Source organism: Onychomys torridus, chromosome 8, assembly GCF_903995425.1.
Source record: "Onychomys torridus chromosome 8, mOncTor1.1, whole genome shotgun sequence".
Taxonomy (NCBI): Eukaryota; Metazoa; Chordata; class Mammalia; order Rodentia; family Cricetidae; genus Onychomys; species Onychomys torridus.
In genome coordinates, this window is record NC_050450.1 from 64,331,733 (window position 1) to 64,347,201 (window position 15,469).

The 15,469-nt window shown below is 46.0% G+C and overlaps 1 protein-coding gene across 1 annotated transcript in view; it reads right to left on the reverse strand.

Moving 5' to 3' along the window:
* The window catches only part of Vps53 (VPS53 subunit of GARP complex), a 146,222-nt gene that overhangs the window by 7,633 nt on the left and 123,120 nt on the right, over positions 1-15,469 (reverse strand). The window contains exons 18-19 of the mRNA XM_036196517.1: positions 12,036-12,184; positions 9,567-9,636 (exon numbers count right to left, since the gene is read on the reverse strand). Of these exons, the coding sequence (XP_036052410.1) occupies positions 9,567-9,636; positions 12,036-12,184 (219 nt within the window). The remainder of the gene's footprint in view (positions 1-9,566; positions 9,637-12,035; positions 12,185-15,469) is intronic.

Consider the following 15,469-nt stretch of genomic DNA (forward strand, 5'->3'; position numbering starts at 1 on the left):
CTGGCAAAGATTCAACTTCATCTACCATATAAAAATAATAAGAGCCTGGGCTATTGAAATCAAAACCATGGCCTAGCATTTATCTGTTGGGAGGAAAATCTATTTCAAATATCTGAAGATGTTTGCTACTTTTTCTACTTCCTAGAGATATATTATATGCAAATGAGCCAGCCATAATTTTCTAGTGTATTCCATATCTTTCCCCTCCCTTTTTTTTTTTTTTTTTTCCAAGACAGGGGGGTTTCTCTGTGTAGCTTTGCGCCTTTCCTGGAACTCACAGACCAGGCTGGCCTCGAACTCACAGAGATCCGCCTGGCTCTGCCTCCCAAGTGCTGGGATTAAAGGCGTGTGCCACCACCGCTGGCTATATTCCATATCTTAAAGAGGTATGACAAGGCTCATCCCCTGGCTTAGTCACAAGAAAATCCCAACTTGCTAGACAGATGAAGAGATGGGAACCTCATTCTTGCTATTACATGAAGCAGTGTGATCAGGAAAGATGATAACTGATGTTATGGGAAGATAAAAGGCCCCGGTTGTTGTTGTTTGTTTTTGCTCTTTTGGGGGCTTGCCACCCAGCTCCCAAATAAATCACACACACAGGCTTGTTCTTAATTATAAATTCCCAACCTTAGCTTGTCTTGTTTCTTGCCAGCTTTCCTTAACTTTAAATTATCCCTGTCTTGGCCAGGCGGCCGTGGCGCGCACCTTTAATCCCAGCACTCGGGAGGCAGAGGCAGGTGGATCTCTGTGAGTTTGAGGCCAGCCTGGTCTACAGAGCGAGATCCAGGAAAGGCGCAAACCTACAAAGAGAAACCCTGTCTTGAAAAACAAAAACAACAAAAATTATCCTGTCTACCTTTATGTCTCTGGGCTAAACAGCTCTCTAACTGTAAATCTTACTCCGTGGCTGCTGTGTAGCTGGGTGGCTGAACCCTTGGAGTCCTCCTCCTTCTCTGCCTACTTCTTTTTTCTTCGTTCGATTTCTCCTTCTATTTTTTCTCTTTCTGCCCGCCAGCCCTGCCTATCCTTTCTCCTGCCTCGCTATTGGCCATTCAGTTATGAGACCACCAGGGGTTTTAGACAGGCACAGTCACACAGCTTCACAGAGTTAAACAAATGCAACATAAGCAAAAGTAACACGCCTTAAAATAGTATTCTACAACACCTAATGATCACCACTGGTTTCATTTTGAAAACTGACCACAGTCTATTTGCTCCAACATGAGGCACTGCGTGAGAAGAGGCCACTGCCAAATTTATTTGCACCTCAGAGATAATTTTTGGGGCCTGCAGACTGGCCAAGTAGCTATGCCTGGGAAAGATCATTATCGAGTAAAGGAAACTTTCAGGAGGTCTCCTCTTCCTTATGGACTGACTGACTGAGGCAAGGTCTGACCCTGTAGCCTAGGCTAGCTGGAACTCCCTACAAAACCCAACTGGCCTCAAGCTCTCCATTTTCCCACCTTCACCTCCTGAGCGCCAGGGCTGCAGGCCTGTGTCACCAGGCCTGGCTAAAAGGGCCCCTTAGTTAGTGTTGTACAGTCTCTTCTGTAGAGTGCTTCTTCAGGTTTTTTTTTATAAGATTTGTTTCAGGATAGGCAATGTTTTCTGTGTTACTGGAAGTGGGTTTTTGTTTTGTTTTTTTTTTTGTTTTTGTTTGTTTGTTTGTTTTTTCTTGAGATAGGTTTCTGGTCTGTTCCTGCCTAGGCTAGCATTGAATTTATAAATAACTTGTCTGAGTGTCCAAACTGGCTGCAATTATACGTGCATGCTACCACACTCAACTACAAATGGCTTCATTTAAAATTTTCATTTTCAAGGGCTGGAGAGATGAATCAATGGTTAGGAACACTTGTTGCTCTTGCAGAGGACCTCGGTTCAATTCCCAGCGCCCACATGTTAGCTCACAACCATCTGTAACTCCACTTCTAGGGGATCCAACACCCCTTTCTGGCTTCTGTGGGCACCAGGCATGCATGCGGTACAAACATGTAAGTGAAACACCCAAACAAATAAAACAAAACAATAAAAATTATTGTTTTCATTTACTGATTATAAACAGAAATATTATTTGGTGGTGCTGGGGACTGAACTATGGGTCTGGCAAGTGCTCACAGAATCTACCAGAGTTCATCCTCATGCCCCAGAAACACATTTCTAATGCAGACCTTAGCTCCAGCAGCCTTCCTAAATTTATATAATTTTTTTGATTGTTTTTTGTTTTTTTGTTTTTGTTTTTGGTTTTTTTGGCTTTTTGAGACAGGGTTCCTTCATGTAGTTTTTTTGGTGCCTTTCCTGGATCTCGCTCTGTAGACCAGGCTGGCCTCAAACTCCCAGAGATCCACCTGCCTCTGCCTCCTGAGTGCTGGGATTACAGGAGGTGAGACTGAGTGCACAGGGAGAGAGGGGGTAGCTCTTCAGAAAGATGGTGTGCTGCATACAAGGGCAAAAGGCAGCTACTTGGGCAGGAGCACCCGCGTCAGTCCAAGAGGAGGGGGGGCAAGTCTGCAGGAAACCAGGGAGCAGGAGGCCGGGGTGCAGTTCAGTGGTGGAATGTTCACCTCGCATTGTGAGGCTCTGGGTTCAATCCCCAGTACCACGAAAGGGGAAAAAAATCTGGAAGGAAACTAGTTTAATTTCAGGAAACACGGAATGTTTGATCAATTCCCAAAATAAAACCTTTGTTTAGGACTGGGTGCATGTAGAAGTGGAGAGTTATCGTTAAAATTTCGTCCTGGGGTGCATCAAGTGTACATGGGTAATAGATGGGTATCATGTGACCTAAGCACCCAGGACTAAGCTTCCACAACCCCTGCCACAACATCTGCCATCCTCATTCATTTGCTGCTCAGTTCCAGCGGCACTGGACAAGGGGTGTCTCCGTTTTCCACCCCACAACAACATCTGGCCACGTCTGGAGACATCTTTGGTTGTCACACCTGACCTTGTCAATTGCCTCTAGGGACAGAAGTAGTGAGTGCTGTTTAAGTTCCTACAGCAAAAGCTTGTCTAGCCCGGATGTCAGCAGTGCAGGTGCCAAGGGATCCTGCCATGTTCACCCCAGCCACTCATTCATGTCCCTTTCTGAGGTGAAATGTGCATACACTGAAATGTACAATACTTAAAAATGTGTGTGTTAACACGTTAATGATTCTTTTTTCACTTATTTATTTTTTTGTTTTTCGAGACAGGGTTTCTCTTTGTAGCCCTGTCTGTTCTGGAACTTGCTCTGTAGCCCAGGCTGGCCTTAAGCTCAGAGATCCGCCTGCCTCTGTCTCCCAAGTGCTAGGATTAAAGGTGTGCGCCACCACTGCCCAGCTTCCTAATACAATTCTTAACTGTAATTCTGACAAATGTTTATAAAATGTAACATTTACCTTTCAAAAACATTTGAGATGGCATCTTGTATATCCAAGTGGTCTCAGACTCACTGTTCAGTCAAGAATAACCTTGAGCTCTGAATCTCCTTTTGCTACCTCTAGATTGCTATATTATAAGAATTTGCTACTGTGCAGAATTTATCATATTTTCAATACCTTTAAATCACATTCAACAATTGCCCCACTTTTACTTTGATATAGTTTAAAATTCTACTATTAAATAATACATTTTTACCATTTATTTATCTGGACAGGGTCTTACTTGTATATTTCTGTTTGACCTGTAACTCACTATGCAGTTCTGGCTGGCCTTAATCTCACAGAAATCTGTCTGCCCCTATCTCTCCAGTGCTGGATTAACTGCTCTTAACTGCTGAGGTATCTTTCCAGGCCCTTCCCTTCTAATGAAGAAGCCCTGCTGTCTAATGGTTACAAAGAGGTACCCAAGAACAACCATCTTACTTTCTCACTTTTACAACTGTGATGATACACACTAGACCATGGTGATAGTAACGAGTGTGCTTTCAAATCTGCTTTAATGTTGGGCACGGTGGGGCACACTTTAATCCCAGCATTCAGGAGGCAGAGGCAGAAGCAGGTGGATTTCTATGAATTTGAGGCTAGCCATGGTTATATAGTGAGAGCCTGTCTTAACAACAACAAGAAGCCCTGCACTCCCAAATTGCTTTAAGCATTTTTGTCTAGATGTTTCTGAACTAGAAGAGTCTAAAAGCCAATGTGATAAAACTGTAGTATATTAAATACATATAATGAGATATTATTGAGCCTTAAAGGAAGAAACTTCTGATGACATTAGGCTAGGTGAGAGAAGGCAGACACAAAAGACAAACACCCACTTATTTGATATTTGAAGAGTAGCCACATTCAGAGACAGACGGTAACATGTGACTGCCCAGGGCTGCAGTGGGGAGCAATACTTAGATGGGTGCAGAGGTTTGCTTCAGAGATGATGGCCATGACAACTTCTCAGCAATGTCTCGACTTAATGCCAAGGAGCTGCACACTGGAAGATGGCTAATTGGCACATATTATGTTATGTGCAATTTCAAAATGTTTCTCTTTTTTACCGGTGCTAAGGATTGAACCCAGGATCCTGTGTATACGAAGCATGCCCTTTAGCATTAAGCCGTCTCTCCTCCTGTTGATATGATATAAAGATAACACAAAGCAAACTGGGCATAGTGGTAGTACACACTTACCATCTCATCATCCAGCAGGCTGAGCCAGGAGAGTGGTGAATTTGTTTGTTTATTTTTGTTTTTCAAACAAATTTTCTTTGTGTAGCTATGGTTGCCTGGAACTAGCTCTGTAGATCAGTCTGGGCTTGAACTCACAGAGATCCACCTGCCTCTACCTGGTATTAAAGGCCTGGGGCTTGCCTCCTCCCCTCCTGCCAGCAAGGTATGTGAATTTGAATACATCCCAGGGTTACAAAGTGGGGCACAGTATCAAAACCAAACCAAACAAACAAAGGAAGAAAATACAGGAAGGGAAAAAGGTAACTTGACAAAAAATGAAGTTTGGAGCAATAGGAAATGTCTAGAAGGCACCTGGGGAATGCCTGGTTCAGGATTCTTTAACACGACACTGAGCACAGAGGAGGCAAAGGGCCTCACTGTTTGTGAACAAAGGGCCATCGACAGCAGAGTGAGGACTGGGCTGTGAGTCTTTTCCAACATCACACTGTGCTGTTTTCTCTAGGGTAAGTTTAGGCAAATGGATTTTATGTCTGCTATGTGTTCAGTCATAGATGACCTCAGTTGTAAGACTAATTAATGACCCTACAAATCCCACAAGGTCCTCTGAAAATCGCAAACTAGCAAGGAGCATTACAATAGAGGAACGGTTCAATTCCATGTGCCCTTGCAACTGCTCAAGAGGACTCTGGGGCCCGGAGATAAATAACTCACTGTATGTACTAATCGAGATGGGAATAAAGAGCAGAAAGGGCCTCCTTTTTTATTTTTCACATCAGTATTCAGGCCTAACCTCAACTCAGCATCGAGCAACCTTTTGGCAGAAGAGGCGCAGCTGAGATGAGGCACAATTAAAGCTTGGGTTAGGGCCTGACACAGGCAGGGTGTGGGCGTGTCAGAGTGTGTTTGTACCCAGAAGCAGGTCTCTATTAACTTCCTTTTAAAAACTGACTTTATTATATTATTTATGTGTGTGAGGGGGGGGAGGGAGGGGGAGAGGGGGAGAGGGGGAGAGAGAGAGAGAGAGAGAGAGAGAGAGAGAGAGAGAGAGGGGAAAGAGAGAGTGAGCCAGCCAGCCAGCCGGCCCACAGAGACCGGAAGAGCTCATCAGAGTCGTGGAGCTAGAATGGCAGGTGGCTAGAACTGAACTTGCTGCTCTCACCTGCTGGGCCATCTCTCCAGCCCCTTTGTTAACTTCTGGATTCCTTGGACCCTGCTGCCTAAGTGAACAGGCCTCTAGCTACAGCATGGCTCGGATTTCAGCATCCAGATGCCAGGGCTAACCTTACCCACATAAATCGGAACTGCACACGGGAACCATTCAAGGACCATATTGCCTTCCATTCCTCCTGGAAGCCTCCACAAGGCTGGGTCTGTGGACAGCCTATCACTCACTCATCTTTGCATGGGGTCTGAGAAATGAAACCTTAGTTCTAGAAGATGGGCTTTCCCCTGACATCTAAAAGCAGACGTGAACACTGGCCAAACAGCTCCTGTTCCTTAGAAAGAAGCCTGGGGTCTGAGCTGATTCTGCTAACGTTCCATTCTGTTCTGTTATTTGAGACAGGGTCTTATTCCGTAGCCCATAATGGCCTTGAATTCACAGTCCCCTTGCCTCTACTTCCTGAATGCTGGGGTGGCAGGTGTGCCCCCTACCCCCCACCAGCTAACGTTGTTTTAGAAAAGAAAAAAAATCTGAGGAAAACCGACATGATATAGGACTTAGATGACAACATCAAGACTCTCATGGCTATTAAACACTACCCCAGTCCTTGAGGCCTGAGCAAAGCTACAACAACATGGAACTGTGTTCCCATGAGTCAGCTTTGGATTCCAGGGGCTTGGTCAAGTCTGTAGACGGAACTGTAACTGAGAAGTCTAAGGCTGCTCCCAGACACAGATCTTAATCACTCCATATCCTCTCAGATGGCACAGTGTGGGGAAGTGAACAGAGCAAGCGCCTGGGAAACACGCTCTAATGAAACTGGAGCTGGCATGTGAGGGCATCACTCTGCCACTTCCGATGGAGAGAATGAGATCTACACCCTGGACATGCCAGGGTCAGGATTGCAGAACACTGACTGCTACAGTCAGGCCCAGCTGGTGTCTGAGTCGTATAACCTCCCAGGGAGTTTTCCAAGACATTTTTGACTCCAGCTAGAGCCGGTCAGGCAGACAGCCGAGGGCAAGCATTGACTAGAAGTCTTTATGCAGGCTGCATGTGGAAGAAGTATTAGGGATGATGAGCAATGAAACAGAAACAAGGTCATGTCCAGGTCTCAGGAAGCTTACAGTGAGCAGGGGCTGGTATTTAATGAGGGCTGGCTGCATGCCAGACATGCGTCTTACTTATGGGCACTGGCTTTGATTTTTACTATTTTTGTTTGATTTTATTTTGAGACAATGTCTAGCTGTGTAGGCCAGATTGGCCTCAGACTTACAATCCTCCTATCTCAGCTTCCCAAGTGCTGGGATGACTGGTGTGTGCCGCCACACACGGCTCCCTGTTTCATTTAATCCTAACAGCTACGTCATGAGGTAGCACCGAGCATTCCTATTTCAAGACAAGGAAGTGGAGGTCCTGCAAAGCGACTTGTCTACGGACAGACAGATGCAATGCTGCAGGCACAGGGTCCAGCCTCTGCCCACGTCATTCCAGAGCTCAGCACATGAGTGTGCCCACTATCCTACACTTGCTAACAGAGAGGACAAAATCATACTGCACTTAGATTCAAGAGACCCTGCTATTCACTGATGTTCTTGTTTGCCTCTGACACTTCATGAGTGACTACAGTGTACTCTAGTATGTGCTAACTAACCATCTTACTAGGAGGAGCAGGGACTGGGGGCAGGGGTGACGTCAACACAGCCAAGGAGCCATGAGGACAGGGAACTGAGCTGGGAAAGTGTTGAGCCTCTACTACATTGCCACATAGTACAGAGCAGGATCTATGGAAATGAATTACATAATCTTCTTACGGGTTGGAGATTGAGCTCAGTGGTAGAGTGCTTGCCTAGCAAGTGCAAAGCCCTGGGTTAGATCCTCAGCTTAAAAAAAAAAAACACCCCAAAAAGACCCCCAAAAACCAAACCAAACCAAAACAACAACAAAACAACAACAACAACAAAACCCATAATCTCCTTACAAGCTGTCTAAGTGTTTACAGACCATTTTAATGGATATGAATTGCTTTTGATTTGCCTGTGAGAAATTTACACCTTAAGTGATATTTTCAGAGACTGGAGGAATGAAAAATTTTTTTTATCTTCTCTCTCTCTCTCTCTCTCTCTCTCTCTCTCTCTCTCTCTCTCTGTGTGTGTGTGTGTGTGTGTGTGTGTGTGTAAGTATATATGTGAGAAAGCCAAGATTGACACTGGGTGTCTTCCTCAATTGCTCTCCACTTTATTTTTGAGACAAGGTCTCTCATTGAACTTGGGACATGCCAATTCAGCTAGACTGACTGGCCATCAAACTCCAGAGGTCCTCTTGATTCCACCTCCTCACTGCTGGGATAAAAGGAACAGACTACCACTCTTGTTTGTTTTTTTAAATTTGCTTTTATTTGTGTGTGTGTATCTGCTTGTCTATGTGCATGCTGTGTGTGCAGCCCTGTGGAGGACAGAGATGGTATTAGATCCCCCTGGAACTGGAGTTACAGATGGTTGTAAACTGCCCAGTCTGGGTTCTGGGACCAGAATCCAGGTTTTTCCAAGAGTAGGAAATGATCTTAACCACTGAGCTGTCTCTCTGTCCCCTTACTCTTGACTTTATGTGGGTGATTTTTAGAGGGATCAAACTCAGACCCATATCCTTGCATGGTGTGCTAAGTGGTTTTGTTGACTTGACACAGTAGGACCTGGGTGAGGGTCCTCAACTGAGGAATCGCCTCCATCAGACTGGATGAGGGGTCCTCAACTGAGCAATCGCCTCCATCAGACTGGCCTATGGGCATGTTTTGGGGGGAATTTTCTTGATCAGTGATTGATGTGGGAGGGCCCAGCCCATTGTGGGTAGTGCCCTTCCTGGACTGGTGGTCCTGGGTTGTATAAGAGAGCAGGCTGAGCAAGCCATGGAGAGTAAGCCAGGAAGCGGCCTTCCTCCATGGCCTCTGCCTCAGCTAGCTCCTGCCTAGAGTTCCTGCCTTGGCTTCCCTTGATGATGAGCTGTGAACTGTAAGTCAAATAAACCTTTTCTTTCTCAAGTTGCTTTTGGTTAGTGGTTACCTCAGAGCAATCTCTCTGAACCCTGTTTTTATTTTCAAAACCAATCAAAGTGTTCCCTGAACTCACAATGCGCAGTCCAGAAAGTCTGAACAGTTGGGAGATGAAAAGAAGTCATCTTACTGTAGCATACAATTCAGTCCATCAGGGGTCCGGCGACATGAACTAAGAAGTCTTGGTTTCCTCAGGACGAGGTCTCACTATATATGTACACTGACTGGCCCTGAGTTCAAAACCCATTGTTTTAGCCTTCTCAGTACTGGGATTACTGGCGTGTGCACCAAGCTCCAGCAGAGAATTCAGCTGAGGAGAAGAGCCCAGCAAAGGAGCTTCCTGGGGAGGTGAGTTCAGGGTCTCCCTGCTCTCTGAGGTGGCCTCTGCCCAGCCACACTCAGAGCTCTGCTGGACTCAGAACACTGTGCCTTGACCATCCGGTACCAGCCCTCAGAGAAACCCAAAGCCTTCACTCTCGTTCCCTATGACAGTTTCCCTAACTTGTTTTGTGACCTTCCCCATACTCGACTGAGGTTGTGATTATCTAATTGATCTGAGTCCCGTCTGGGCTACAATGTGAGAACCTATCTCACAAATCAAAACCAGGAAGCAGAAAGAGTGGCCAGGCAACCTTGTTTCTGTATTTCAGGGAAAACAGTCACAGTCTCTTCAGACTGGATCTACCCAAGCCCATGTGTTGGAGCCTCAACAAAGCTGAGGAGGGTGAAGGCCCACCGGAAGCTCACCTTACCTGCTCTGCTCCCACCATGCTGATTGGCTTGCACTTGAAGAGATGGGTGATGAATTTGGGAATGAATGAGCTGTGGATATAAAAGCGATAAATTATGCTTATTCTCCTTGGAGTAGAGCTGCAGAAACTTTTATTTGTTTATTTTTGGCTTTTCAAGACAAGGTTTCTCTGTGTAGCCCCAGAACTCTCTCTGTAGACCAGGCTGGCTTCACGGAGATCTGTCTGCCTCTGCACTCCCCCTCAATGCCCCCCCCCCCCCCCCCCCCCCCCGAGTGCTGGGATTAAAGGAAGCAAGCAGCAGAAACTTTGTTTATTTGTTTGTTTTCGAGACAGGGTTTCTCTGTGTAGTTTTGGTGTCTGTCCTGGATCTCGCTCTGTAGACCAGGCTGGCCTTGAACTCACAGAGATCGCCTGGCTCTGTCTCCTGAGGGATTAAAGGTGTGCACCACTGCCACCTGGTGCGGCAGATGCTTTTTAAGGCTCTCCTCCTTTTCATGAGAAAGCAAGAGAATCCCGGAAAACACTACCGTTGCCTACATCCCAGGTACCACCCACTCTTTCCTTCTCACTTCAGCTCCAGATTTGTTTAGGGAAGAACAGCCTACTCTAGATGGACTAGTAATTGTGGTGGCAGCAAAGGAGGAAATGGAAGAAGGCTTGAAGTTCAGAGGTCAGAAACAGGAGAGGGAGTGTGAACAAAAGGCTGTCTGGAGGGGTTCTTGGCACTTAACCTGAGCCAAACAAGTAATGTGAGGCTAAACTTGGGATTCATCACACCTGCACATACAGCCTGTAATGGGAGCTACTTCACACTAGAGTATGCTGTGGCTGTGCCCTTGAACTTGCCCTGACTAGTCCATGTTGGCTGAGCAGGAGAAACATATCCAGGCACGCATCTTTGGAGAAGAAATCGCAGCAATGTGATATGTCATTGCCAAGGGCCTCCAGGATGGAAATGGTGGCTCCCGCTCTGGGCTGAGATTTTATAAGGATCACAAAACAATCTAGGTCTTTGGTTAAACTTTTCCATATATGGGGGGTGGGCACTCTATTCCCAGGTCACTCAGAATGAGCTTAGTAATAAACTTAAAAGGTGATGAGAGAATTCGAGGTTGACACTTGGATGGGCTGAGCAATGGACTCCTTATTCACTTTAACCTTAGCTCAATCGGACCCCTGGGTGCCCACAATGGAGATTTTGAGTCACAGTAGATTTTTACAGAGACACTTGTAGCAGTGGTTACAGGGAATGTCATATGTGATTTATCAGCAGTGCTTTTAGTGCACGTTAATGAGTACCCAGAGAGAGAAGGGAATGTCAGCTTCTGGTCCATCTGTGGCCTGCAAACATAAGCGCTCCCTGGGGAGTCGGCCCAAGCCTTCCCGATGAGGTTGAAACTAAAGTCAACTCTACAGCTACTCTGTCATTGCTGTTCCTGGGCGTTTGTTGATGTCCGATGGGGAGAATCTAATTGAATACAAACCGAGAGAGATCTGAGGGAAAGAAACTCAGGAGCTGAGTTACCAGTTGGGACCTGGACGAGAACAATCCAAATACGGTAGCTTGGACAGCACTGACCTTCCTGGAACTACTTGCCGAACTGTGCGTCTGATAATTGGTCAGAGGAGACACTGGCCCTCATCACTGCCTGGCTCTTGGGAAACAGTGCCGGGGCCAGATGTTGACTGGCAAAGAACCAAACTACTTCCTTGCTTCAAAATTCAAGGCAGAAATGGCCACACACGAGGACATAACCAGAAGGCAGGCGACTTGGTGCCTGCTCCATCCACTTTGGCACCAGAGCTCAACAGTTTGCTGGTCCTAATTTCTAGTACTTTGCCTGGACATAAAGACATCCATAAGTGGATGATTTCTGGCAGCTACAGTAACAAGTCCTATGGAGGAGGAGGAAGTAAAGGCTCAAAGGCACAGCTGACGGGTCCAACTCTTGAGAAGCTTATAATCTAGTCAGGGATACAATGCACACACGACTTGCTGAAAAATAAAAACCTGAGCAAGGAGTGGTTTCATGTGCAAAACTCAGAACAGCAAGATACCCCAAAGTGTCCCTGTTTGTCATGGCTGATGACTGCTGCTGTAAGCATGCATATGACCTGAACTGGCCCATTTGTTTTTACCATTATGGACCTTTTGGAGGGAGTACAGAATAATATTGGTTTTCCTGGAGGTCCCAGAAGGAACCCAGCTAGAAGATGGGACACCTGGATTTCGAGCATTCTGGGTGGTTAAGTACAGCAGTAAAATCACGCCACTGAGTATGACACCAGAGCCACCATAGCTCTCTCCCAACCCAGAGAGCAATCCTGGGGTCAACCATCAGTGTGGCTGTGACCCACACAATTCTCATGAGGGATATGGCCACGAGCAGATGGGTACATGGGCATCCCTGCTTATTTATCCTGGGAGATAGAAACAGAAAGTGCATCAAGAAACAGCTTGGGACTTACTTTGCAAATTTAATGCAGAACTGTGTGAAGTATTTCCGTGTGGAAGCCAGGTTGTCACGGATGATGGGAACATTCTGCTTAATGTGAAGAATAACGGAAGTGACATAAGGGCTCTGGTCACCAACGTGCTCCACATTCTGCCACGGCATCTGAAACAGAGACAGGACAGGACCAGGCCTTAGAGATCCTACAGAGAAACAGTGTTTTCTATTACCGGGGAAGGGGGTGGGGGATGGAAAATAGGTCACCACTTGGTACCACAGGGACTGGCCTCTGCCGACGTGCAGTTCTGTGGCACAGGTTGCTTCTGAGTAAAAACAAGCTGCCACCTCACCAGGGGCAGAGTGCAGGCTCTGTCCTTTTCCTACTGTCCTCACCAAGGCTTCCAGCAGCCTTCCCACCCAGGCAAATGCCTGTAAGGGATTCTCACCACATCACTGGGCAGAGGAATGAAAATCTGTCTAAACCCAGAGAGCAGTGGTTTTCAACTTATGGGTCTTGACCCCTGTGGGGTTGAGTGACCCTTTCACAGAGGTTGCTTATCAGATATTTACATTATGACTCATAATAGTAGCAAAGTTACATTTAGGAAGTAGCAACAAAAATAGTTGTATCTTGGGGGTCAGCACACCATAGGTGTTAAAGGGTCACAGCATAGGTGTTAAAGGGTCACAGCATTGGGAAGGCTGAGCAGCACAGCCTAGAGAGCACCACCACAGGGCTGAAGGACAGGGAAGGCTGCTTACTCCCAGGCAGTCATAGCTTGAGACTGGAGAGATTTAGGAGCTGGGCCAAATGTGGTGAAACCCAGAAAAAACTAGAAGAGAATTAACTTACACACCCTTGTTCAAGTAAACTGGGAGGAGTTTGGGATTTTATTATTGTTATTTATTGGTTTCTTGAGACAGGGTCTTACTTTGTAGTCCAGGCTGGCCTAGAACTTACTATGTAGCTCAGGGTGGCTTTAAACTTATAATAATCTTCCTGTCTCAACCTCCTAAGTGTTAGGATGATAGGCATGAGCCACTACACCTAGCTACAACCTCCTACCCCCCCCTCCAACACACACAAGTACATAGTGTATTTTCACATCATGACTGATGTGATCTTTAACTGGTTAAGAACAACAAAAATGAGCTGGGTGGTGGTGGCTCTTGCCTTTAATCCCAGAACTTGGGAGGCAGATGTATCTCTGTGAGCTCAAGGCCAGCCTTGTCTACAGATCGAGTTCCAGGACAGCCAAGGCTACACAGAGAAATCCTGTCTCAAACAAAACAAAATAAAATGATAATAAAAACAAAAAAACCCCAAAACAAACAAATAACAAACACACAAAATGGAGCTCAAGCTTGTTCACCAATGGGAGAAGCAGGGGCATGCCCTCGAAGCCAAGAAGAATTAACAGTGTAGTGACTCTGGTTTTTGGGGTATACAAGAGGGCTGGGGGCTCTCTAGTTTATGGCACCTGGCAAGTACTCACTCATTCCTGACCTTGTCTTGGAGGAACCCTGCTGATCTGGCCTCTCACAGCCAAACAGGGTTGCCTGTTCAAACCCTCTTAAGCCAAACACAACCCTTAAACTCCATTCAGAGGGAAGGTCAGCAGCCCTCTCTGGCAAGAAAACACTTATTTTTATTGAAGTGAACCTAGGTCTCTTCAAGAGCAACAAGTTCTCTTAATCTCTGAGCCAGCTCTCTAGCCCCCCATCTTCACTTTAAAGATATGGGAAGAGCCTCTTACAAAGCTTCAAATCAGGTTTGAAGCTGGGCATGGTGGTGTGTGCCTGTGATCTAGCATTTGTAGGCTGAGGAAGGAGGCTTGTGTGCTTGGGGCCAGCCTGGACCATATAAGCAACATTCAGTCTCTACCCAAACAAACAAACAAACAAACAAAACCCAAGTAAACAGACACAGGCTCCAGAAAGAGGGGAATTCTGTCAGCAAGGCGGCTCAGGAAGTAAAGGTACTTGTTGCTAAGCCTGGTGCCCTGAGCTTAAAACCTGGGACCTACATGGTGGAAGGAAAAAAACGGACTATTGCAACTTATCCTCTAAACTCCACACATGCCCACGGCACACGTGTGTATGCACACATACAAAATAAATACATTTTAAAAGATCTCTAGAAAAGGCAAGAAAGACAAAGGAAATCTTATTTATAGATCTGTTGGTTGATTAAAACAGAACTGCTTTGTGTTGCCCAGGCTGGTCTCATGTCTTCTGAGCTTGAGAGCTCTTCCCACCTCAGCCTTTCCAGTAGCTGGAACTACAGCCTTGTTTGGTAGTAAAAGGAAAAAAAATCTGAGAAAAAATAGAAACAATGGAGAAACAGTTAAAGCCCCAACTGGAGCTACCCGTACAGTAAGCTATGTGTAATGTTTTCCTCATTAGCTGTTGCCTCATTTGAGAGGTGTGTCTTCTATCCCATTTTAAAGAACTGATCCTTCCAAACGATGAGCATCCTGGCCCATTCCCAGTGAACTCATAGGGTGAGGCCCAGACTGACAGGTGTTAGGTCCGCCCTTCCCCCCCCCCCCCCAAACACAGCAAGGCTTGCAACACAATGACCTGGGCAAGGGCACACGTGGGGAACACACATGGGGAACTGGGCAGAGCTTCATGTCCCACCTCCAATCAACATACAAATGACTAGTGCCTTCCAAGTTGGCAGCACTGGATAGTGCAAGATCTCAATGCAGTTTATAAACAATGATTTAAAGATGACAGCTCCCCACTCACAGAAGACAGTCCTAAAGAGAAGTGGTGACGTGTTCTGTCACCAGTTATAAAGCAACTCTGACACAAGGCAGATTGTGGCCGCGTGGTTGCTTCAAGTTTTTGCTAGTTAGTTGTATGGAAATCACACTGATGCTCACATGTGTCATGTATGTGGAAAGATCCCACCTGCTTTAAGTTTTAACCAGGTATAGCCGAACCGAAAGAAGTATTAGCAAGTATTCATGATTTTAAACTTTAGTTGCCTTGATGAAGAAAATAAAGTACTAGGAAACAACGAAAACTGACATTGTTTTGATTGTGTGTGAGTGTATGCATGTGTACATGTGTGTACATGTGTGAGTGGAGGCCAGAGGTAAACCCTGGGTACTGTTTCTCAGGAGTCTACTTTGTTTTGAAACAGGTGTCTCACTAGTTAGAGCGGTTGGCCTCCAAGTCCCAAGAATCTGCTTGTTTCTACTTTCTCTTTTTTTTTTTTTTTGAGCTGAGGATCGAACCCAGGGCCTTGTGCTTGCTAGGCAAGCACTCTACCACTGAGTTAAATCCCAACCCTGTTTCTACTTTCCCAGTGCCACAACACTTGGCTTATTACTTTGGGTGCTTGGGATCAGGTACGTGGCAATCATTTTACTGACTGGATTATTTCCTCAGTCTGTTTTTACTTCCTTGTGTTGGGAATGAAACCCAGGGCCTCTGTGC